The sequence below is a fragment of the Salvelinus namaycush genome, chromosome 25 (assembly GCF_016432855.1).
Source record: "Salvelinus namaycush isolate Seneca chromosome 25, SaNama_1.0, whole genome shotgun sequence".
NCBI classification, from domain to species: domain Eukaryota; kingdom Metazoa; phylum Chordata; class Actinopteri; order Salmoniformes; family Salmonidae; genus Salvelinus; species Salvelinus namaycush.
The window spans coordinates 1,473,706-1,499,998 of record NC_052331.1 but is presented as its reverse complement, the minus strand read 5'-3'; the positions used below and the strand labels follow the sequence as shown (position 1 = coordinate 1,499,998).

The window sequence follows — 26,293 nt, the reverse complement described above, 5'->3', positions numbered from 1 at the left end:
AGACAGACATCTATGACACACACACACACACATACACACACACACACACACACACACTCCCCTCCCCCATTATATTATTAGCTATTCCATAAATATAGATTATTAGACTAAAAGTAATGGGATGGGTTGAGTAGATAACGTTCAGTCAAGGACAGACATCCCAGTATGCAAAATGACGTTGAAAATACATATTTTCCAGACATAGAAGTTACGGTCATTTTAGGTTCTGAATGGAAGGTGAAAAAACGTATTTTCTGGATGTTGAAATAAGGTTCATTTTTGGTTTAGAATGAAAGTTTAAAAGGCGTAATTTACAGACATTGAAAATACTTATTTTTTGATCATTGATTCTATGGCCAAATTTCAACAGCACACACATTCTCAATGAAGTAAACATTATAGCCCAATAAGAATGTTTAAATCCATGACGAAAGAGGAGCCAATTGAAGATTGTAACATAAAATATGAATTATTGCTCCCATTTGCCACATGCACTCACATGCACATATGTTAGCTTATTCAAAAGCTTTAAAACTTGCCACGATTGTGTTCAAAGGAGTCTGACTTAACGAATAAACCAACAGACCACGGACTAACAACATTCTGAGTAACGGTTAACAAAAAAATATTGCTATGACTGTGATATGTTGTTAGTTCAATGCACTGACTGTAAGTCGCTCTGGAGTGTCTGCTGAATGACGAATATCAATGTGAAAACAGAAAAAATCTGTCCTAATCATAAACATCTAGTGTTTCACAAGTTTGAACAGCACAGTACAGTACGGCACAGTTCAGTACAGTAGAGCACAGTGCGGTACAGGAAAGTAGAGTTGTATCCAGTATAGTAGAGTACAGTACAGCAGGACAGTAGAGTTTAATTCAGTACAGTACAGTAGAGTTTAATTCAGTAGAGTATAGTACAGTACAGTTTAGTTCAGAAGAGTACATTCGACTAAAGTAGTGTACAATACAGCACATTATACCGTACTATACTCTACTGTACTGAGCACAGTAGAGTAGACGTCTATGATTGGTTCATATTTTGTCCGGTGCGGATCAAAAAATCCACGTCCATGGACTTTGAACCGCACCAACAACAAAAAACATTTTTAAAAAGACGGCCGGTCTGGACAGGACCAGAAAAAGATGCCCAAAAGACATCGGCGTTGGTCAGTACTTATGGGTTGGGTATTGAGGACAATTTAGTGAGGGACATATTCTGTTCCCCAAACGGCACCCTGGTTACTATAGTGTGCACTACTTTTTACCCTGGCTCATAGGGAATAGGGTGCCATTTGGGATACAGTTCATCAGTATAGTGAAGGACATCAGTTCTGCTCAACACTAGCCCCACAGTCCCCTTAGAAAATATTTACTGAAAGCAGAGCACTTTAAATACCCCACTATTCTATGATCTCACAATAATAATTGGAATCAATTTCCCCATCCTTGTTTTGTTTCCCAGGACCTTGATGGACAGAACCCAATTAAACAGTCAATAACCATCGGACAGAGTCTGCCATAGGAATAAATCGAGGACCCAGGAACACGAACACACACACACACCATCATCCCTGATGGCGCTTGAGAACTCTGTTTTCACCTTGAGGCCAGAGTCCCTCTCTCTCCCCGTGGTGGAGAAAGGGAAGGTGCTGGTGGAAGAGGCTACCGAGGTGATGGTGTCCACCGGAGTGTTTCATGTGTCCGAGGAACTGGGCCATGTGGTTACGACAGATACCGCCCAGCCCTCCGCTAACAGATCGTGGAAGTCCAAGCTGGCAGAGAGGCAGGCAAATGCAGCATCTGATGAGTATGTTAAGAAGCTGCCTCGGGTGATGGAGAAGGAGAGGGGCAGATTTGGCTGGGGTGAGTAGTAGTGCTGTTAACTTTAAGTGTGTCCCAAATGGCACCCTATTGGCATCCCATAGGGCTCTGGTCAAAAGTAGTGCACTATATAGGGAATACGGTGCCACAGTAGTCTGCAGATAGGGGGTTATTGACTATGCACTCTACTATTTTCTCTCCCTCCCCCCTCCACACTCACGCATTGCTTATTGGCAAAACATGTGTACTTTCTCCCTCCCTCTTCTCCTTCCACAGTTTCACCTCCTCCTCCAGCATCTCTTCCTCCTACTCCTGTGTAAAATGGCTGTTCCGTTGGTTTCTCCCTCAGTGATTTGGATATTCTCACAACAACCCCTCTGTCTTCCTATTACTAAGTCCCTTTAGTTCTGCTGTCGATATGTCAATGTAGTCTCTCTCTCTCTCTCTCTCTCTCTCCAGCTAAGAGACGTAAGAGGCAGCGCTATGTGGAGAAGAATGGCAGATGTAACGTGTCGCATGGCAACATGAGGGAAACGTACCGTTATCTGACAGATATCTTCACCACCCTGGTGGACCTCAACTGGCGCTGCTCTCTCTTCGTCTTCGTTATGGCCTACGCCATCACCTGGCTCTTCTTTGGAGCCATCTGGTACCTGATAGCGTACCTCAGGTGAGAGAGACAGAAAGCAGGCCAGGACAGCACTCATACAGAGCATGACAGGGGACACTTGGTGTGCGTCCCAAATGACACCTTATTCCCTATTATCCGCTCAGTCCCGTGCACTTTTTAGGATGGGTCCCAAATGGCACCCTATTCTCTAAACACCCTATTCCCCTATGGGCCCTGATCAAAAGTAGGGCACTAGGGAGGAGGGTGCCATTTCAGACACATCCATGGTATCACTGTCTGAGAGAATCGCTCTAGATCAGGGGTCCCCAATTACATTCAGCTTGTGGGCTGAGGATTTCAAAACTTGATTACATTGGGATACAATCACATACTGTATGCATTTAGGCATACAGTCTTTTATGTCCAACAATGAAAATTATGAAAAATAATAAATACATTTTGCTCTGAAAACTTGGGGGCCAAATAAAATCACTGCCTATTGGGGAACCCTGCTCTAGATTATGTAATTTCTTCTCTGTAAAGCAAGTGGAAGTATATTAGTCAATGGATAGTTTTTTCACATCCTACATTTTTGTCGCCTCTTTGCTTCGCTCCCTCTTTCCCCTTCACTCTCCCTCCTGCCTCCCACCCAGAGGGGATCTAGATCATCTGGAGGATGAGACATGGACACCGTGCGTCAACAACGTGAACGGATTCATCTCGGCCTTCCTCTTCTCCATTGAGACAGAGACCACCATCGGTTACGGCTACCGTGTCATCACTGACCAGTGTCCAGTGGGCACCATGCTGCTCCTGCTCCAGGCCATACTGGGATCTATGGTCAACGCCTTCATGGTGAGACTCATGAACTGCATCTCAAATGGCACCCTATTCCCTATATTTTGACCAGAGCCCTATATAGTACAATAATTTTGACCAGAGCCCTATGTAGTGCACTACTTTTGACCAGATCCCTGTATAGCAGTGGCTATTCGTGGATGTCAATGGAAGCCAGGCTTCCCCTCAAAACATTTGAAGAAAAATAGAAACAATTATTTATGTATCGTTTCTCTTTGTTTCATGATTTTCCTTCAATTCACAAGAGGCTGAATGTATCTCATCGGATAAAGCATTTGAGCGAGCGAAACAGCGCCCTTCTGTCTCTGTATTTGTAGCCCATCTATTTGAAGCTGTCTGGTCAAAAAAAGTAGAACATTGTTGCTGCCCATTTTTTTATTTCACCTTTATTTAACCAGGAAGGCCAGTTGAGAACAAGTTCTCATATACAACTGCGACCTGGCCAAGATAAAGCAAAGCAGTGCAACAACACGGAGTTACACATAAACAAACATACAGTCAATAACACAATAGAAAAATCTATGTACAGTGTGTGCAAATGTAGAAGAGTAGGTAGGTAAGGCAATAAATAGGCCATAGAGGCGAAATAATTACAATTTAGCATTAACACTGGAGTGATAGATGTGCAGATGATGATGTGCAAGTAGAGATACTGGGGTGCAAAAGAGCAAGAGGGTAAATAACAATATGGGGATGAGGTAGTTGGGTGTGCTATTTACAGATTGGCTGTGTACAGGTACAGTGCTCGGTAAGCTGCTATGACAGTTGATGCTTGAAGTTAGAGAGGGAGATATAAGACTCCAGCTTCAGTGATTTTTGCAATTTGTTCCAGTCATTGGCAGCAGAGAACTGGAATGAAATGAGGCCAACGTAAGTGTTGGCTTTGGGGATGACCAGTGAAATATACCTGCTGGAGCGCGTGCTATGGGTGGGTGTTGCTATGGTGACCAGTGAGCTGAGGTAAGGCGGGGCTTTACCTAGCATAGACTTATAGATGACCTGGAGCCAGTGGGTTTGGCGACGAATATGTAGTGAGGGCCAGCCAACGAGAGCATACAGGTCGCAGTGGTGGGTAGTATATGGGGCTTTGGTGACAAAACGGATGGCACTGTGATAGACTACATCCAGTTTGCTGAGTAGAGTGTTGGAGGCTATTTTGTAAATTACATCGCCAATGTCAATGATTGGTTGAATAGTCAGTTTTACGAGGGTATGTTTGGCAGCATGAGTGAAGGAGGCTTTGTTGCAAAATAGGAAGCCAATTCTAGATTTAATTTTGGATTGGAGATGCTTAATGTGAGTCTGGAAGGAGAGTTTACACTAACCAAACACCTAGGTATTTGTAGTTGTCTACATATTCTAAGTCATAACCGTCCAGAGTAGTGATGCTAGTCGAGCGGGAGGGTACGGGCAGCAATTGGTTGAAGAGCATGCACTTAATTCTGCTTGCATTTAAAAGCAGTTGGAGACCACGGAAGGAGTGTTGTACGGCATTGAAGCTTGTTTGGAGGTTTGTTAGCATAGTGTCCAAAGAGGGGCCAGATGTATACAGAATGGTGTCGTCTGCGTAGCGGTGGATCAGAGAATCACCAGCAGCAAGAGCGACATCATTGATATATACAGAGAAAAGAGTCGGCCCGAGAATTGAACCCTGTGGCACCCCCATAGAGACTGCTAGAGGTCCGTACAACAGGCCCTCCGATTTGACACACTGAACTCTATCTGAGAAGTAGTTGGTGAACCAGATTGCATAGTGGAGAAGGTATGGTGGGATTCGAAATGGTCGGTGATCTGTCATTCGAAGAAATCAATCCCAATGATGATAACTAACAATTATTTTATGCTTTGACCAATCCCCAAGGTTTGTAAGACCCTGGGTTTAATACTAATTAGGCAAAGACTCAGTTTATGCAAAAGGTCCGTACAGTTTATTCAGAGAACTTTCTGAAGTCCATAATACAAAGACATCCATTTTATAGTTCACTCCCTACTTACGCACATACATACACACAAACAGTAGATATTCTACGCACATACATACACACGAACAGTAGGTGAGTTGTATCCACTGTTTATCACTACCAGTTCCATTCCCCCCGAGATTAGAGGAACATTGAAAGGACTCCCTGTCCTATCATAAGTTTCTCAGTGTTCTAGCCAGGTCGGGTCAAACACAGTTGAATTGTTCTCAGTATTTTCTTAGACACACACACACACACACACACACATTTCTCTCCCTCACATGTCTCTACTGAACCTTATTGGACTTACGCTTAGTACTTTAATTATTCATTATACATGCTACATAAACTAATAAATCACTAATAGTTAACGTTTCAGGGTGGAATTCTTTAATCATTACCTTTAAGCATATAAATTCCCTTATCATGATCTGTTTGTTAACTTGACTTTCGAAGATTTTAGAAAAGCAGGGCAGGATGGATATAGGTCTATAACAGTTTTGGTCTAGAGTGTTTCCCCCTTTGAAGAGGGGGATGTCCACGGCAGCTTCCCAATCTTTGGGGATCTCAGACGATACGAAAGAGAGGTTGAATCGGCTAGTAATAGGGGTTGCAACAATTTCGGTGGATAATTTTAGAAAGAGAGGGTCCAGATTGTCTAGCCCAGCTGATTTGTAGGGATCCAGATTTTGCAGCTCTTTCAGAACATCAGCTGTCTGGATTTGGGTGAAGGAGAAGCGGTGGGGCGGGCTTGGGCAAGTTTCTGCAGGGGGTGTTGAGATGTTGGCCGGGGTAGGGGTAGCCAGGTGGAAAGCATGACAGCATAACAAAAGCATGAAAGCATAACACTGTATGCAAGGGAAGCCAGCGAGCATTTGGCCTCCCTTGATAATTTCTTTTTTTAATTATAGCCAATCAGAGTTGAGCTAAACTGAGTGAGCTCAACTGTGAATGGTCCTGGCACAAAAAAAGTGTCAAGGGAAGCCAGTTTGGATTTGGCTTCACACCAGTCACATCAAAAGCAAAATGTCATTGACAGAAACACTTGAATTGTTGCATCTCGTTGTGTTGCTGTCCTCTGGTGGCTAGCTAGCTAGCTAACATTGTCCCTTTCCTAAATTAGCCATGTATGGAGATAGGGATTATGACTTGTGGAGTTTTACTTAATTCTCCATACTGGCCAATGATTATAACATTGGTTCTGATCCAACCATAAATTCATACATTCTACCCATGGGCTGAGAGGATGGAATTTCAGTATGTAGCTAGATGTAGCAGGCTAATGTTAGCTAGCTGGCTCATCGTTGCCCATGAAAGGAAGCTAGGCTAGCGAGCAAGCATGTAGCCTAGGACAACAAAAACTAAAACCGTGTACTGTATGACTGTCACGCCCTGACCGTAGAGATCCTTTTTATGTCTCTATTTTGGTTGGTCAGGGCGTGAGTTTGGGTGGGCATTCTGTCTGGTGTTCTATGTTGTCTATTTCTTTGTGTTTGGCCGTGTGTGGTTCTCAATCAGAGGCAGCTGTCTATCGTTGTCTCTGATTGAGAACCATATTTAGGTAGCCTGTTTTCCCACTTTGAGTTGTGGGTGATTATTTTCTGTTTAGTGTTTTTCGTCACCTTACAGAACTGTTCGTTTGTCGTGTTGTTGTTTTGTTAGAGTGTTCATATTTATTAAAATAACGTATTATGAATACTTACCACGCTGCACCTTGGTCCTCTTCTCCTTCTACCGACGACAATCGTTACAGAATCACCCACCACCAAAGGACCAAGCAGCGTGGGAAAATGGACTCCTAGACATGGGAGTAAATTTTGGACGGCAAGGGACCCTGGGCACAGCCGTGGGAGTATCGCCGTCCGAAAGAGGAGCTGGAGGCAGCTAGAGCGGAGCGGCGACGCTATGAGGAGTTGGCTCGAGGAAAAGTGCACGAGAGGCAGCCCTAGATTTTTTTGGGGGGGGGGCACACGGGGGGATTGGCGGACTCAGGTAGGAGACCTGAGCCAACTCCCCGTGCTTACCGTGGCGAGAGAGTGACTGGGCAGGCACCGTGTTATGCGGTGAAGCGCACGGTGTCCCCAGTGCGCACGCATAGCCCGGTGCGTTACATCGCAGCTCCTCGAATTGGCCGGGCTAGAGTGGGCATCGAGCCAGGAGGGATGATGCCGGCTCAGCGCATCTGGTCTCCAGTGCGTCTCCTCGGCCCGGGGTATACTGCACCAGCCCTACGCACGGTGTTCCCGGTTCGCCAGCACAGCCCAGTGCGGCCTGTTCCAACTCCCCGCACTTGCCGGGCTACAGAGGGGATCCAGCCAGGAAGAGTTGTGCTAGCTCTGCGCTCGAGACCGCCAGTACGCCTACACGGTCCAGTGCATCCGGTGCCTCGGCCAAGGACAAGGCCTCCTGCATGTCTCCCCAGCCTGGTGAGTTCTGTGCCTGTGCTAAGCCCGAACCCTCCTGCATGTCTCCCCAGCCTTGTGAGTCCTGTGCCTTCACCTAGAGCCAGGCCTCCTGTGTGTCTCTCCATTCCAGTGATGATCCATGGCAAGAAGCCTCCAGTGATGATCCATGGCAAGAAGCCTCCAGTGATGACCCATGGCAAGAAGCCTCCAGTGATGATTCATGGCACGAAGCCTCCAGTGATGATCCATGGCACGAAGCCTCCAGTGATGATCCATGGCACGAAGCCTCCAGTGATGAACCATGGCACGAAGCCTCCAGTGAGGGTCCATGGCACGAAGCCTCCAGTGAGGAGTTATGGCACGAGGCCTCCAACGAAGGACGCTAGTCCGGAGCCTCCAGCGTCGCCCTCTAGTCCGGAGCCTCCAGCGACGCCCTCTAGTCCGGAGCCTCCAGCGACGCCCTCTAGTCCGGAGCCTCCAGCGACGCCCTCTAGTCCGGAGCCTCCAGCGACGCCCTCTAGTCCGGAGCCTCCAGCGACGCCCTCTAGTCCGGAGCCTCCAGCGACGCCCTCTAGTCCGGAGTCTCCAGCGACGTCCTCTAGTCCGGAGCCTCCAGCGACGGGCTTCAGTCAGGAGCAGCCAGAGTCTCCCTCCTGTCCGGAGCAGCCAGAGTCTCCCTCCTGTACGGAGCAGCCAGAGTCGCCCTCCTGTCCGGGGCCCGCTGCGAGGGTCCCCGGTCCGGGGTCGGCGGTAAGGGTCCCCGCTCCAGAGGCGCCACCTAAGTGGGCCAAGACTAAGGTGGAGCGGGGTCCACGTCCCGCACCAGAGCCGCCACCGCGGTGAAATGCCCACCCAGACCCTCCCCTATAGGTTCTGGTTTTGCGGCCGGAGTCCGCACCTTTGGGGGGGGGGGGGGGGTACTGTCACGCCCTGACCGTAGAGATCCTTTTTATGTCTCTATGCGTGAGTTTGGGTGGGCATTCTATGTCTGGTGTTCTATGTTGTCTATTTCTTTGTGTTTGGCCGTGTGTGGTTCTCAATCAGAGGCAGCTATCTATCGTTGTCTCTGATTGAGAACCATATTTAGGTAGCCTGTTTTCCCACTTCAAAGTTTATCCCGTTCAAAGGCACTTAAATATTTTCTTGTCCATTCACCTTCTGAATGGCACACGATACAATCCATGTCTCAATTGTCTCGAGGCTTAAAAATCCTTCTTTAACCTGTCTCCTCCCCTTCATCTACACTGATTGAAGAGGATTTAACAGGTGACATCAATAAGCGATCATAGCTTTCACCTGGATTCACCTGGTCCGTCTATGTCATGGAAAGAGCAGGTGCTCCTAATGTTTTGTACACTCAGTATATAAAACACAGGAAATCACTTTTTGACTGCACTGGGCCTAATCTTTTTTTTCATCTTTTGATCAGGTGGGCTGTATGTTTGTGAAGATCTCTCAGCCCAATAAGCGTGCGGAGACCCTGGTTTTTTCTAAGAATGCAGTGATCTCTCTGAGAGATGACAAACTGTGTCTGATGTTCCGGGTGGGGGACCTGCGCAGCTCCCACATTGTAGGGGCCAACATGAGGGCCAAACTCATCAAGTCTAAACAGACTCAGGAAGGTGAGGCTAAAATACCATCCATCGCCATACAAGGTCTGCATCCCAAATGGCACCATATTCCCTATATAGTGCACTAGTTTTGGTCAAAAAGGGAATAGGGTACCATTTGGGATGCAGATATAACTTTTCACATAATCTATTTCTGTATATTATGGAAGCATTCGGAAAGTATTCAGACCCCTTTACTTTTTCCATTTTGTTACGTTACAGCCTTCATCTAAAATGTATTAAATTATATGTTTTTCTCATCATTCTACACACTATACCCCATAATGACAAAGCAAAAACAGGTGTTTAGAAATGTTTGAACATTTATTGAAATTAAAAAACTGAAATACCTTATTTAAGTGAGTATTCAAACCCTTTGCTATAAGACTCAAAATTGAGCTCAGGTGGATCCTGCTTCCTTTGATCATCCTTGAGATGTTTCTACAACTTGATTGGAGTCCACCTGTGGTCAATTCAATTGATTGGACATGATTTGGAAAGGCACCCACCTGTCTATATAAGCTCCCACAGTTGACAATGCATGTCAGAGCAAAAACCAAGCCATGAGGTCAAAGGAATTGTCTGATAGAGCTCAGAGACAGGATTGTGTCGAGGCACAGATCTGGGGAAGGGTACCAAAACATTTCTACAGCATTGAAGGTCCCCAAGAACACAGTGGCCTCCATCATTCTTAAATGGATGAATGAAGTATGGAACCACAAAGACTCTTCCTAGAGCTGGCCGCCTGGCCAAACTGAGCAATCTGGGGTGAAGGGACTTTGTCAAGGAGGTGACCAAGAACCAGATGGTCACTCTGACAGAGCTCCAGAGTTTCTCTGTGGAGATGGGAGAACCTTCCAGAAGGACAACCATCACTGCAGCACTCCACCAATCAGGCCTTTATGGTAGAGTGGCCAGGCGGAAGCCACTCCTCATTACAAGTCACATGACAGCCCACTTGGAGTTTGCCAAAAGGCACCTAAAGGACTCACAGACCATGAGAAACAAGATTCTCTGGTCTGATGAAACCAAGATTGAACTCTTTGCCAAGCGTCACATCTGCCAAGCGTCACATCTGGAGGAAACCTGGCACCATGAAGCATGGTGGTGGCAGCATCATTCTGTGGGGATGTTTTTCAGCGCCAGGGACTTGGAGACTAGTCAGGATCGAGAGAAAAATGAAACGGAGAAAAGTAAAGAGAGATCCTTGATGAAAATCTGCTCCAGAGCGCTCAGGACCTCAGACTGGGGCGAAGGTTAACCTTCCAACAGGACATCGACCCTAAGCACACAGCCAAGACAACGCAGGAATGGCTTCGGGACAAGACAGAGAAAATCTGCTGAGAAGAATGGGAGAAACTCCCCAAATACAGGTGTGCCAAGCTTGTAGCGTCATACTCAAGAAGACTCGAGGCTTTAATCGCTGCCAAAGGTGCTTCAACAAATTATTGAGTAAAGGGTTTGAATACTTATGTAAATGTGATATTTACATAAGTATTAGCAAAATTAGCAAAATGTTATAAAGTCTTTACAATCCTGTCTCGGAGCTCCACTGGGAATTCATTCGACCTCATGGTTTGGTTTTTGCTTTGACATGCACTGTCAACTTTGGGACCTTATGCAGTGTTTTCTTTGTTTTCAACCTCGTGTTGCATTTCGGGGCGTTCCCAGACACGCTCTCTGGGTTCCCTGGGGCGTAGCTAGTTACGAGGCAAGGTATTATAAATTGCTATGGTCTCGTTTAGACAACTAAAATCCCAGTCTTATCGTCACCAAAACATTCTCTTTCATCTGGATATTTTCTACACAACATAAAGTATGTAAACATCACATACACATTATGAAAACCTTTCAAGTTACAATGTTTTCATTATAAGGTCTTCATTTAACTTTTAATAACATAACAACATCGACTTTCATTTTCATATTCCATTTTCCACCATTTTGGCTGATGAAATATAATGGCCCAAAGTCCATTTATTGCATGTTACAGTTCTGAGGTAGATTCTCCATAAGGACCAAACAGACATTCCAGTCCCAAACACTAAAGGTCAAAGGATTCGTCTGGTGCTTTAAGATTTACAATGGGCGTGAGGTATCATAACCCCCCATCAATCCCTCTATACCTCTCCCCTCTGCAGGAGGGAGAGATATCTCTGTAGAACCGTGATCCACTGTAACCCGATCCTCACAGGCCAGTCATGACAGTCCCCCTCTGGTGGGTTCAACTTGGAAGGATCCTGCATTTTGCAACCCACCATAAGAATGACCATTGGATGTCCTGGTTTGTGGATCATTGTAGCAGTCCCCCCGGGTGGTTTAACCTGGTAGGATTTCTGCAATTTCCCCTCCACAGCCTCCACCGATTTTGTAGGCTAATAGCGGCCTACTATTGAAATAGAGGCTGTCAACTGAGTCAGATGTTCACAGAATGGACAGGGGAGGTCCGGCTGTGGCTCTGCATTCCGCCCCGTCGTTCGGTTGTCCCGGCTAGTGGATCTAGGCAGTAACTTAGGCAGACGTTAATAACGCACAACACTCAGGCAATACATCATTACATCTCTGACCCAAATGTGTGGCGTTGTGGCAGTAACTGGTGGTTGTATGGGGAACTTGTTTATGGCTCTATCACTTCCTAAGTGTCAAAGGAAATTAAACAAATGAATGACAAATCTTACATTGGGGACATTACGGTGCTGTCCTAGCAAATTCGGGAGAGGAGGCTGGGGATGCTGTGGATGGACGCCCTGATGGGGTTTCAGGATCTATTGACAACTTTCGAAAATTGGGATCGCTTCAGTCCCACGGGTGATCCTTGTATAAGACCTCATTAGGTCTTCCATTGCACATGTGCGCCTGTGTACGTAGTAGGTGCACACGCCAAGGGAAATAAGACCAAGGATCATGGTAACAGTCAGGATACTGTCCGGCACCGTCCAAGAGCGGGTGACAGACCAATCTTTTGGCTTGTAGTCAGTCGGGTCAACTAATAGTGCCTCATTCAGTATGCTAAGACCAACAGTCATTGGTCCCTCATACTGGATTTGGTTTTGAATGGCTCGTGGTAACTCAAAGGAACACTTAGCATCAGGCATTTCAATATCTGTGTCTATCCTGTCGTCGGGAAGTTGGTATAGAGCGAGGTCGGCTATGTAGATAATCGCCCCCCTCTGGTACCTTAACAAAAACAGTCTGGTTGGGGAGGTTCAGTTGGGTGGTTGAGTCATGGCATCTGTAAGTCATAGTGGCGTACGCAAAAGGAGTGTTAACCAACCATCGATTCCCTACAACCGCCACTTGTGTGGTAGTGACCCCATCACTTGCTGTTAGTTTGGCTCTACAGCATTCTTCACTCAGTGTTATCACTGATGAACGGTTTGCTATGACAGAGGTAGTGGACGTCTTTGGTTAGAGTACACATTAACAGGTTAGGGGTGAGATAGAGATGGCAATTTTCACATGGGTACTGTCGCGCCAAAATCCTACATTTAGAACGGTTCTAAATCTAGATTTTCTCCAGTTCAACGACCGGCAGCGTCAGTAAAAATCCCACATCATTACGATCAACATCAACGTGCATTGTGATCGCCGACCCCAGATTATAGGCCAAATGTGACTGTAATGGCCTTATCGTGGTTGTGGTAGCTGAGGTCAATATGTCGTGCACCATTGAGTGGGGCAGTAGATATGAGGGGATTCTATACATGGCCAAGTGGTCCATAGAAGAGCTAACTTCACGGAGAAAATCCTCCAATAACAATCAAACCAATTGAACATGGGCATAGTCATGGTTCATGACCTCTACTAGCTTCCCTACCGACAGGAGGGTTTTGTTCAGGAGAGTGGTGTGTGTGTTTACCACCAGAATAGTGTCCTGGAGAGACTTCCCCACATGTTGCAATGCTTTCATCTGTTGCAGCATAAGTGGCATCTCCCTAACATTTCTCTTGACTGTGGCTAGACTGACTGTGTTGACAGCAGTGGTACCTAGAGCAAATAGTGACCCTACGGCTGCAGCTATCATGAGTAGTGCCCAGACAAATCGTTTTTCTCGTCTGGGCTCTGCTAGTTCTGACTGGGTGACTGTAACATTTAGGAGTTGGGCCAACATATGGGCAGTGTCTAGCTGGGCATGCTTATCTGCCTGCGTGGTCCAGTCATCCCAGGGCCAACTCAAATGCGCTGCAGGTGGAATGTGTTGGCGGTACACGTTCTTTGCATCTAGGTGGACGTGTGTGTACTCTGCAGTTGGTTATAAAAAGTCCTGGATCATCACGGAGAACGATTCCCATAGGGGGTCCGCTCGTGATTACATCTGCTGGGTTGGTTTTGACCAGGGCGCAGAGTTGTCAGGATCAGCCAAAGGAACTCCATCCTACAGAGACGCAAAATCAGAGACATTGTTTGATTATTTCAGTTATTTGCTTTTGTAAAGAAATGTTTTGACATAACAAATTTTGCTGATTTTCCTATTTTGAACAGCACAGCGCAGGACAATATCAACAGTGACAACGAACGTATATCTTGTAGCCCGAGAAGAGTAGAAAATATGTTAGGTGCAGCGTACTGATCTCCTGGAAGGGATCAGCTGAGGATACTTGAGAATTTTCTTAGTATCTCTGACTTGCTAGGTTTCTGTCTATTCGGTGCGGTCTATTCGATGTTTTGATGTTGTGGACTGCTTGGATTCTGTTAGACTGTGGCAGGATGCCCTCAGCCCTCAGCACCCACCAGAACGTAGTTTACCTTGGTCCTGCACCATTGTCCTTTCATGATGGCCAACTTAGCCCCTGCCGCCCCGAGTTGGGTAAGAATGTGGTCCATCTCGTTGAGGTGATGTGACCAAGTCCCACTTCTCATGAGAACGTCGTCCGCATAGATTATCATCCCCCTGGAGGCTGCGTCTGGCATAGCCTTGTGCAGGAAGATGTTGAACTCTGAGGGGGAGTTCGCATACGGGCAACGGGCAACGATTGAACGTGAAGAGCTTGTTCGAGAAAGACAAAGCCAACTTGTGTTGGTCACGAGGGTCGACTTGTCATGGTCCAGAAACCATTCGCAACATCAACGGTGGAGAAGTACTTGGCGTTTGCCACCTTTGGCAACTCTTGGTCGAGCTGTATCATTGGCCAACAAGACAATGGAACCAGCTTGTTGAGTTGTCTGTAGTCAATGGTAAGACGCCATTTACTTGTTGGTTTCAAAACGGGCCACACGGGAGCGCTGTTGCATTCCTTGATTATGCATTTAGCTAATAGGGAGTCGATAATCTCTTGTACCGCTGCGTACGCTGCAAAGAGAATTTTGTATTGTTTCACAAACGTAGGAGCACCACATGAATAGCCGTAACACCGCAGTCCAGTGAGTCGGTCGACCAGATCTCATTGTGTTTGTTAAACAATTCCCTCAACTGATGTCGTTCAGTGTCATTGACAAGTGCGTTAGCCTCCGACAGTAGCTGTAGTACCTGTGCATGGAAACCAGGATATGGTTTGGCGACCTCGTACAGGTCTCTATCAGGTGTTGACGGCATGTAAATGGTGAGGGAATCATCGGCTGTTACCTCACATGCAGGAGGAGATGCGGTATCGTCCTCCGTGATGATGGAGTATATCAACAGCTCGTTATCAGAATCGACATCCAGCCTAAACGTCGATGTGTCATCAAGTGGCAATATGGAAGTTCTTGCGATTGCTTTTGACGGACAAGTAAAAAGCGTTCCTCCCTCGCCACATAGGTCTAGGGAGGACAGAAGAGTCCCAATCACGGGAACAAGTTCAAAATCATGGAAGAAGTAATCAATCAATGTTCCTAGCTGATTGTGCTGAGGAATGGAAATATCCATTTGAGTTAGATTCTGTACCAAGTGGATCTAGTGTTTAGTTCTAACAGCGGGTTACCATTGATAGCTTCCATCCGGTAGCTGGGCGCCAGGTTCAATCTTACAGAAACCTCTGTGGTTATTGCAGTTATCACCAATGGCGGACTCATTATCACCTTGCAAGCTTCAGGAATAGTCGGCCCGGATGCCATTCACACCGGGTCGAAAGACAAAGACCAAATTACTTCGACCAGGTTGTCAGTATGGCATCCCAACCATAGTGCCGTTTGGGCACACGCCACCAATCAGAGGAGGGCGGTATGTGTCGGCTGGTGAATCACCCAAGCCACACAAGAAAATCTCATGTTCGGTTAATTTCCGAGTTGAACTTGTCACCTTGTCATTTGCCACCAATGGCGAACTCATGACCAAGTTCAGCTGATGACGTCGAACTCACGTCGTTGCACAACAATGTAGCCTTTGAAGAATGCGGTTTAGTCAACAGAGTTGGCATACTTATTTGTGACCAGACTTGTTGGTTTTCCAATCCATTAGTGGTACCAAACGGTCAATTAAATCTATCCCAATCAGCATCCATTCGGTGTCAATGCTAGTCACATACACAGGGTGGATCAGTGACACACTGTTGAATTCAGTTTAAGTAGGAGCCGATCGGTTAGAGGCGAGGTAGCTTGAGTGAAACCTCAGTTTCGTGTCACAACGTTCCGTTTTCAACCAACATTTTTCTGGGTCCACTGCCCTTTTGAGTTCATCCAGTAAAGTTTCAGATATGAGAGAAATAGTTGAACCCGATTTTATCAGAGCCTCACAGGTCAAACAGTTCTCTAAGTCTGTTTTAAGGTATGGCCTGTTCGAGTTGGTTTTTCTCATCATATCCCCAACAAAGTGGAGTGGGTTAGAAGAACAGGGCGGTTGGTTATCTTTGTTGATTTTCAAGACAGATAACCAACCTTTGTGACCCAGTGGGTCCTCTATCGGAATGGGAGAGGAATCATCTATTTGCAACGCTGCTTACCTTGTGCGTCTCCACATCTGTATCAAAGTCTGTAGACAAAACCTGCCGGCTTGTGTTTAGATTGAGCGGTCCCTGGACAGGGATTTGAGTGAGGGCGGGGGTAATGGGAACGTTAACGTCCTCGTGAATGGTGTGAATTTCGGCAGACTCGTTCTCCGGCAATTTTACGCCTAGTCATGGTGACTTATCCTTGTCCTCTCTCTCAAATTTCTTCCTCTGCAGTAAATTTCTTATCAGAGCTTCTATATTGTTTCGGTTAACGTTTAGATCGTTGTTGAACACTTTGTTGCCCTTGTTCTGCTTGTTACCATTGTGTCCTGACCCTATGTGAGGGTTAGGTGCAGGGACGTAGCGGCCAGGTCGATCTCTACGGGACTGTTTGGTTTGGGACGTTCTTCATAGCTATTGTTACTGTGGTGGTTATCGTTGTGGTGGTTACTTGGTAGCCACCCCCCTTGTGCATCATCTTTTAACGCACCTGTCCCTGATGCCGAACCTTCCAATTGGAGTGATTGTTCCCACCCAAGCTCGAAAACCGAGTTGTCCGAGCTCTTAGCCCAGCTTGCTTTCAAGACTTCAAAAGCTGTGCTCGCAAGCTCTCGAAGTGCAGAGATTGGCAAACCAACGTGGGCAGTAGGGCCCAAGTAGTTAAGGAAGTTGGGATACATGTTCGACAGAAACATTTGTTTGAATGGCAACAGCTCTTCCATTCCTGTTTCAGTGAGCATGCCAAAGTAAGCTGAACGAAGCCTATGATATTAGGCTTCTGGGTGTTCATTCTAAGCTTGTTTGGCATTGTTAGCCAACGAGCTGTCGTGTTTGCGAGTCGCAGAACCAGTGAATTATATTTTCAAAGCCGTGGCAAGTTTAACGTAGTTGTTTTGAACGTGTTTTTGTTGTAGACGGATTAACGTTGTTACGTGTCTGTTGAACGTTCACTTCAACAGGTAAAGCCTGTCGGTATTTGTAGCGTTAGGGTAGCCATCCAAGGCGTCCTCTATGTCTGCTAAGAACGTCTCAGTGTCAGCTTTTCTGGAACGATGCAGAACTTTCTGATGATTTTGCCAAGGTGATCCCCGCCAAGTGCGCAGGGAGCATCTGCACCCCCCTGTGGGGAATTGTGGGTCAAAAGGCCAAGAGGAACAGCCAAGCATTGGTTTTGTAGGCAAGGACGCGCCATGTTACTCTGGGCCGAATGGCCAAGAGGAAAAGACTGAGGGACCCCTAAGAGACGTGAAGTCTGAAATCTCCTGTCGTCTACATTCCTTTGTTCCCTGAGATCTGGATGCGAGCTAGGTTGCTCGGTTGGGTAGACCCACGATAGCGTGTGACTGTTCTAGAGTTCCTCCAGATGGCACCTAAGTGTGTTATTCTGCTGCATCGCAGAGTCCACCTGGGAGCCTAGGGTATTTATTTTCGACACCTGAGTGTCGCACTTGCTCAAGGACGGCCTCATACTTACAGTTGAAGTCGAAAGTTTACATACACCTTAGCCAAATACATTTAAACTCAGTTTTTCACAATTCCTGACATTTAATCCGAGTAGAAATTCCCTGTCTTAGGTCAGTTAGGATCCCCACTTTATTTTAAGAATGTGAAGTGTCAGAACAATAGTAGAGACAATGATTTGTTTCCGCTTTTATTTATTTCATCACATTCCCAGTGGCTCAGAAGTTTACATACACTCAATTAGTATTTCGTAGCATTGCTTTTAAATTGTTTATCCTGGGTCAAACGTTTTGGGTAGCTTCCACAAGCTTCCCACAATAAGTTGGGTGAATTTTGGCCCATTCCTCCTGACAGAGCTGGTGTAACTGAGTCAGGTTTGTAGGCCTCCTTGCTCGCACACGCTTTTTCACTTCTGCCCACAAATCTTCCATAGGATTGCGGTCAGGGCTTTGTGATGGCCACTTCAATACCTTGACTTTGTTGTCCTTAAGCCATTTTGCCACAACTTTGGAAGTATGCTTGGGATCATTGTCTATTTGGAAGACCCATTTGCGACCAAGCTTTAACTTCCTGACTGATGTCTTGAGGTGTTGCTTCAATATATCAACATAATTTTCCTACTTCATGATGCCATCTATTTTGTGAAGTGCACCAGTCCCTCCTGCAGCAAAGCAACCCCACAACATGATGCTGCCACCCCCGTGCTTTACGGTTGGGATGGTGTTTTTGGCTTGCAAGCCTCCCCCTTTTTCCTCCAAACATAACGATGGTCATTATGGCCAGACAGTTGTATTTTTGTTTCATCAGACCAGAGGACATTTCTCCAAAAAGTACAATCTTTGTCCCCATGTGCAGTTGCAACCGTGGTCTGGCTCTTTTATGGCGGTTTTGGAGCAGTGGCTTCTTCCTTGCTGAGCGGCCTTTAGGGTTATGTCAATATAGGACTCGTTTTACTGTGGATATAGATACGTTTGTACCTGTTTCCTCCAGCATCTTCACAAGGTCCTTTGCTGTTGTTCTGGGATTGATTTGCACTTTTCGCACCAAAGTACGTTAATCTCTAGGAGACAGAACGTGTTTCCTTCCTGAGCGGTATGATGACTGCGTGGTCCCATGGTGTTTATACTTGTGTACTATTGTCTGTACAGATGAATGTGGTACCTTCAGGCGTTTGGAAATTGCTCACAAGGATGAACCAGACTTGTGGAGGGCTACAATTTTTTTTTCTGAGGTCTTGGCTGATTTCTTTAGATTTTCCCATGATGTCAAGCAAAGATGCACTGAGTTTGAAGGTAGGCCTTGAAATACATCCACAGGTACACCTCCAATTGACTCAAATTATGTCAATTAGCCTATCAGAAGCTTCTAAAGCCATGACATCATTTTCTGGAACTTTCCAAGCTGTTTAAAGGGACAGTCAACTTGGTGTATGTAAACTTCTGACCCACTGGAATTGTGATACAGTGAATTATAAGTGAAATAATCTGTCTGTAAACAATTGTTGGAAAAATAACTTGTGTCATGCACAAAGTAGATGTCCCAACCGACTTGCCAAAACTATAGTTCGTTAACAAGAAATTTGTGGAGTGGTTGAAAAACAAGTTTTAATGACTCCAACCTAAGTGTATGAAAACTTCCAACTTCAACTGTATCTCTCATGGTATGCATGGAAAGGTCTCGAGTGCGGAGCGAGAGATTAAGTGATGCGATGTCCTCCTTTTGCTTAGAGGTCACTTTTTCCAACTTTCTCACCTGGGCTTTCTCATCATTCATTAAATCAGAGACTTCAAGGAGTTCCGCTGTTCTGTCATCCAACTTGGTCATTGTGTTCATTAACTGATCGTCTTTTATCTGCAGCTTTTGGAATTTAACATTATTGCTTTGAGTGGTTCCATTCAAACTGTTTGCAGGGCATCAAGTTGCTCGCCCCCGTTTTTAGCTAGCTCGTCAGATTAATCTAGTTTTGCGTGGACTTCATCGTATTTATTTTTGTCTAAAACAAGTTGTTCCTATAGAATACGGACTTGGTCAAGAGTTTGTTCACGTTCTTTGTCATAAGTGTTAGCCAGATCTTTCAATTGATCTGTTCTCAGATCTAGTTTCTCGGCTAGCAGCAGCTTGTCTTTGTCGGCTTTTATCGTCAACTTCCTGGTTCTCTTCACCTGTCCCTTCTCTAGGCGCCAGGGTAGCCTAGTGGTTAGAGCATTGGGCTAGTAACTGAAAGGTTGCAAGTTCAAATCCCCGAGCTGACAAGGTACAAATCTGTCGTTCTGCCCCTGAACAGGCAGTTAACCCACTGTTCCTAGGCTGTCATTGAAAATAATAATTTGTTCTTAATTAACTGACTTGCCTAGTTAAATAAAGTAAAAAAATTCCTGCTCATACCTCTTCTGGGCACTGAGGTATTGGACCACTGTTTATCTCTGCTGGTGGGCATAGTTTAGGGCTAAACTGGAGAGAACCTTCACAAGGCATGTGCCTGATGGTCTATTTTGGAGAGTGTCTGTTGCAATTTCTGCAGTTTTTCCGCTTATGGCTTCGAAATCTAACATTTTCAGCCCCTCGGCATAGTTAGGATTTGTATCGCTGCTGAGGTCAGCGATCAATCTTTCCATGGCTGAGGGTTCACTTATTAGCGGGGGAATGGGGGGCAACCCATCTGATAGCTTGCTCATTGTTATGATTATCAGTTATTTCAATGTATGTAAAGTTTGGGTTTTGAGTTGGAAGCTGCAAACACGATTTAAATCAGTTTATAAACGTTCATCAATACTGGATCAGTAATGTGGGAGTTGGGCTATTAATGAACTTGCAAAAGCAAATTTGATTGATTAATCAATTTTAATGATAAATCAAACTTGTCTAGGCTCTTTGGGAATTCAACTTTAATTAACCTGAAAGCGTTGCTTTATCTAAGTTAATGTAGAAAGTGTAAAATGATATCATACCTGAATTATTTAAACAATTACTGGGGTCACTGATAGCACAAGCTGATTTGTAATGCATGTATTTATGTGTTGAAGGTCTCCGTTGGGTATATCTGATGGTCTGGTCTTTCGTCTTCAGGTGTAAGTCTCTGATTGTCCACAAGATGTCACAATGTCCTTTCTCTTATTCGTCTGTTTCCTTGTACTCGTTCTGTGAGAGTGGGCTTCTTAGGACGCTAATCAGCCGTGCCGACACTCCCAGCTTGGGTAGGAGGGCTTTGTAGACAACTGATGATGTGAAGAGAATAACCGGTTGGTCCTTCTTGAATTCACCTTCTTAGATACAGTAGCTACTCCAGCAGAAACTTGATTGTTCAGAAAAATAAATTGTCTTCAACCTCGTGTTGCATTTCGGGGTCACGACTAGTTGTAAACCTCAGCAGCATCGCGTGGTGAACTTAGCCTGATATGTAAATTCTTAACTCACATGTTTTATACCCCAGGGTAGGAAGGGCGTTCCCAGACACGCTCTCTGGGTTCCCTGGGGCGTAGCTAGTTACGAGGCAAGGTATTATAAATTACTATGATCTCGTTTAGACAACTAAAATCACAGTCTTATCGTCACCAAAACATTATCTTTCATCTGGATATTTTCTACACAACATAAAGTATGTAAACATCACATACACATTATGAAAACTCTTCAAGTTAGAATGTTTTTGTTATAACGTCTTCATTTAACTTTTAATAACATAACAAAATCGACATTCATTTTCATATTCCATCTATCATTTTTACCACTATTTTGGCTAATGAAATATAACGTCCCGAAGTCCATTTATTGCATGTTACAGTTCTGAGGTAGATTCTCCATAAGGCCCAAACAGACATTCCAGTCCCAAACACTAAAGGACAAAGGATTCGTCTGCTGCTTTAAGATTTACAATGGGCGTGAGGTATCATAACCCCCCCCCCCCCCCCCCCCAATCAATCCCTCTATACCTCTCCCCTCTGCAGGAGGGAGAGATATCTCTGTAGAACCGTGATCCGCTTTGTCATTATGGGGTATTTTGTGTAGATTGCTGAGTTTTTTTTAATTTATTTAATCCATTTTAGAATAAGGCTGTAACCTAACAAAATGTGAAAAAAGTCAAGGGGTATGAATACTTTCTGAAGGCACTGATATATACTACCGGTCAAAAGTTTTAGAACACCTACTCATTCAAGGGTTTTTCTTTATTTTTACTATTTTCTACATTGTAGAATAATAATGATGCTAGGTTTGGATTTATGAACTTTAAATCCTTTTTAATCATTAGTTGTAATAGAGAAATGAGGGGTGCTAAAACCATTAACCTCTGGTGTAGCCCCTCGGCTATCTGTAGGAGGAAGGTATATGGTGAGGGCTATTAAGCTTGGAATGTATTGAGCGTAGGGAAAGCGATCACATGTGGCAGGCATTGATAAGGGGAGTGAGCCATGGATTAGTGAGATCAGGTCGAGATCAGGTCAGTTCACGTTAAGGGAGAAATAAAAGTTTATGGCCCGTATCACTTCGTGTCCTGCCGAGCAGTAAAGATAAAATGTTTGTTCAGATGTGTAGGAGGAGACAGCCTAGGAGAAAGGGTTAAATATCACTGCTTGTGTGAAAAGGTTTTTGTCTAATGCAGCTGTATTGATCCTCTGGGAAGAATAAACTTGGTTTAAGCTTTCATAGTGTCCGTCGAGTTTTTACTCTGAGAATTAGAACCTAACAGTGAAGACATCAAAACTATGAAATAGCACATATGGAATCATATAGTAACCAAAAAAGTGTTAAACAAATCAAAATGCATTTTGAGATTCTTCAAATAGCCACCTTTTCCCTTGATGACAGCTTCGCAAACTCTTGGCATTCTCTCAACCAGCTTCATGAGGAATGCTTTTCCAACAGTCTTGAAGGAGTTCCCACATACGCTGAGCACTTGTTGGCTGCTTTTCCTTCACTCTGCGGTCCAACTCATCCCAAACTCATCCCAAACGATCTCAATTTGGTGATTGTGGAGGCCAGGTCATCTGATGCAGCACTCCATCACTTTCCTTCTTGGTAAAAGCCTGGAGGTGTGTTTTGGGTCATTGTCCTGTTGAAAAACAAATTATAGTCCCACTAAGCGCAAACCAGATGGTATGGCTTATCGCTGCAGAATTCTGTGGTAGCCATGCTGTTTAAGTGTGCCTTGAAATTCTAAATAAATCACTGACAGTGTCACCAGCAAAGCACACCCACACCATCACATATCCTCCTTGTAAAGGCTTCTAGGAGTAGTGGGTGGAGGAGTCAGGCGCAGAGAGCAAGGTAGTTCAAAACGTGGATCTTTATTCCAAGAACAGAGTAACGGTCACGCCAAACACAAGGGCGCATAAAATACCCAGTCCAACAAATAGGACGAAACTGTCCAGGAAAACGGAATCCACAATAATCCACACACCATGAACAGAAAAACAAGCCCGCACAAAAGCCGGCGGGCATACCGGGTTTAAATAGCCCAAAACAAAACCAAAACAAGAAACAGGTGATACTAATCAGACAAAACTAACTGAAACAGAAAAGGGGATCGGTGGCAGCTAGTAGGCCGGCGACGGCGGCCAGCGACGGCGACCGCCGAGCGCCACCCGAGCAGGAAGAGGCACCATCTTCGGCGGGATTCGTGACACTCCTCTATGCGTCACGATGGGAACCACACATGCGGAGATCATTTGTTAACCTACTCTGCGTCTCACAATGACATGGTGGTTGGAACCAAAAATCTCAAATTTGGACTCATCAGACCAAAGGACAGATTTCCACCGGTCTAATGTCCTTTGCTCGTGTTTCTTGGCCCAAGCAAGTCTCTTCTTCTTATTGGTATCCTTTAGTAGTGGTTTCTTTGCAGAAAATCAACCATGAAGGCCAGATTCACGCAGTCTCCTCTGAACAGTTGATGTTGAGATGTGTCTGTTACTTGAACTCTGTGAAGCATTTATTTGGGCTGCAATCTGAGGTGCAGTTAACTCTAATGAACTTATCCTCTGCAGCAGAAGTAACTCTTGGTCTTCCTTTCCTGTGTCGGTCCTCATGAGAGCCAGTTTCATCATAGCGGTTGATGGTTTTTGCGACTGCACTTAAAGAAACTTTCAAAGTTCTTGACATTTTCCGCATTGACTGACCTCCATGTCTTAAGGTAATGATGGACTGTCATTTCTCTCTGCTTATTTGAGCTGTTCTTGCCATAATATGGACTTGGTATTTTACCAAATAGGGCTATCTTCTGTATACCACCCCTACCTTGTCACAACACAACTGATTGGCTCAAACGCATCAACAAGGAAAGAAATTCCACAAACTATCTTTTAACAAGGCACACCTGTTAATTGAAATGCATTCCAGGTGACTACCTCATGATTGAGCTGGTTGAGAGAATGCCAAGTGTGTGCAAAGCTATCATCAAGGCAAAGGGTGGCTACATTTGTGTTATTTCATAGTTTTGATGTCTTCACTATTTTTCTACAATGTAGAAAATAGTCAAATTGAATAAAAACCTTTGAATGAGTAGTTGTGTTCAAACTTTTTACTGGTACAGTATATGCTCACTAAGGGCATATTTCCTGTGCACAGATAAATCCTAGTCCTGGACTGAAAACCTAGTCCCGAAGGTCTTATAACTCACTTCTCACCTGCTCTCTCGTGCTCCCCCTCTCCTCATCTCGCCCTGCCTCTCCATCTCTCCCCCTCCCCTTCATCCCTCTCCATCTCACCCCCTCTCGCCCTCTTCCTCCTCTCCCCCTCTCTAGGTGAGTTTATCCCTCTGGACCAGACAGACATCAGTGTCGGTTTTGAGACAGGGGACGACCGCCTGTTCCTGGTGTCTCCACTGGTCATCTCCCATGAGATTGACCACCGCTCGCCCTTCTGGGACATGTCTCAAGGCCAGCTGGAGAAAGACGACTTCGAAGTGGTCGTCATCCTGGAGGGAATGGTGGAGGCCACAGGTTAGTCCATGGCTGCGTCTCAAATGTCACCCTATTCTATATAGTGCACAACTTTTGACCAGGGCCCAAAGGCAGTAGGGCCGTCATCCTGGAAAGAATGGTGGAGGCCCTTGGTTAGTCAATATCCTGAATCCCAAATGGCAAACTATTAAAAAAACAAGTGTAAAAACCGCACACTAGAAAAGACAGGCAACCGACTTCACTTCATTTGTTTTTCATTTGCAGTGAATCAACGGACCACACATTTCGTGTACAGCTTCTTCAAATTCACATACGCACACCATATTTATTCACAGTTTGTATACTATTTGAACTATGCCTCTGCCTGTTCTCATGATCTGTTATGAGACTGTTGTATAGTGTGGTGCACACACAGAGATCCTGCACACACACACACACAGTGAATTATATGATACCTATGAGGTGCACCATGCTTTGAAAGTGGAAGTGACTTCACCGCCCACTGAGAAAAGATTTGCTTAGTCATCATAGTAGCTGAAGGTGAGCTGCCAAGGAAGGTTAATACAGTATGTGTTTTCACTATATGTGTGTGTGTGTGTGTGTGTTGGCACCCCCAGGTATGACGTGCCAGGCCCGGAGCTCTTACCTGGCAGATGAGGTCCAGTGGGGTCACAGGTTCAGCCCTATGATGTCACTGGCCGAAGGGTTCTTTGACATCGACTATGGCGCCTTCCATCAAACCTTTGAGGTAAGAACACACAACACTCCAGAAAGAGGAAAGGCTGAAAGCAGCCAGGGCCGCGGTGTGTTGGGGCTCCCGAGTGGTGCAGCGGTCTAAGGCACTGCATCTCAGTGCACGAGGCGTCACTACAGTCCCTGATTCGTATCCAGGCTGAATCACATATGGCCGTGATTGGGAGTTCCATAGGGCGGCGCACAATTGGCCCAGCGTTGTCCAAGATTGGCCGGGATAGGCCATCATTGTTAATAAGAATTTGTTCTTAACTGACTTGCCTAGTTAAATAAAGGTTAGATAAATAAATACAAATAAATAAAAGTGTTAGCAATCACATGCTGGATGTCGCCGAGCGGTGGCGATTCAACATGTGGATATGAACAGCTGCTTTTAATCATGTACCTGGCTATGTGCATCACTACCACTAGAACAAAACAACACAGTTGAACCGTTTCCCCCTACTGGTGTGTTTCCTCTTTTACTCTTGTCGTGTCACAAATGATTTTACCCTGATTTTGAAAGTCTTCTTTCAAGTTGTGTCTGATAACTGCAGCTCATACCTATTTTTCCCTTAGGTGGGCACTCCCTCCTGCTCAGCGCACGAACTCTCATTGACGGCGGCCCGATTGGAGGCTCATCTGTATTGGTCAATCTCCAGTAAACTGGATGAAGAGAAATGGGAGGGATCTTCTCTGACCAACCAATCAGGAAAGCAGCTAGACAATGGGAAAGGAGGGGTCGTTGATCACTAGAATACAAGAGCAGTCAGGACCAGGAGAGTTGAATGGTTGTGTCACCACCGACCAGTCAGAATCAGAGGTCTAAAGTAGATCTGATAGAGTTCCAAAATGGCATCCTATCCCCTATACAGTGCACTACTTTTGACCAAAGCCCTGTACTATATAGGGAATAGGCTGCCATTTGGGACATACTTTCAATCAATGTCATGACAGGAGGACCCACAACTACAGTACTGTAAATTACTTTTAGCTAATGTATTGTATACAGCCATAGAACATTTGTTCCCAAGGGAGAGATGGGTGGTTTAAAAAGGCTCATTGCTACTTCATTACTTTATTTAATAACA

At 45.3% G+C, this 26,293-nt stretch overlaps 1 protein-coding gene across 1 annotated transcript; it reads left to right on the top strand.

Moving 5' to 3' along the window:
* The first annotated feature begins 1,577 nt into the window (after positions 1–1,577).
* Positions 1,578–25,958, top strand: LOC120020509 (G protein-activated inward rectifier potassium channel 3-like). Its single transcript, XM_038964211.1, has 7 exons — positions 1,578–1,866; positions 2,284–2,494; positions 3,088–3,289; positions 9,088–9,280; positions 24,312–24,509; positions 25,088–25,218; positions 25,782–25,958. Exons 1-7 carry the CDS (start codon positions 1,578–1,580, stop codon positions 25,956–25,958), a joined length of 1,401 nt encoding a protein of 466 aa, XP_038820139.1.
* Positions 25,959–26,293: the final 335 nt, after the last annotated feature.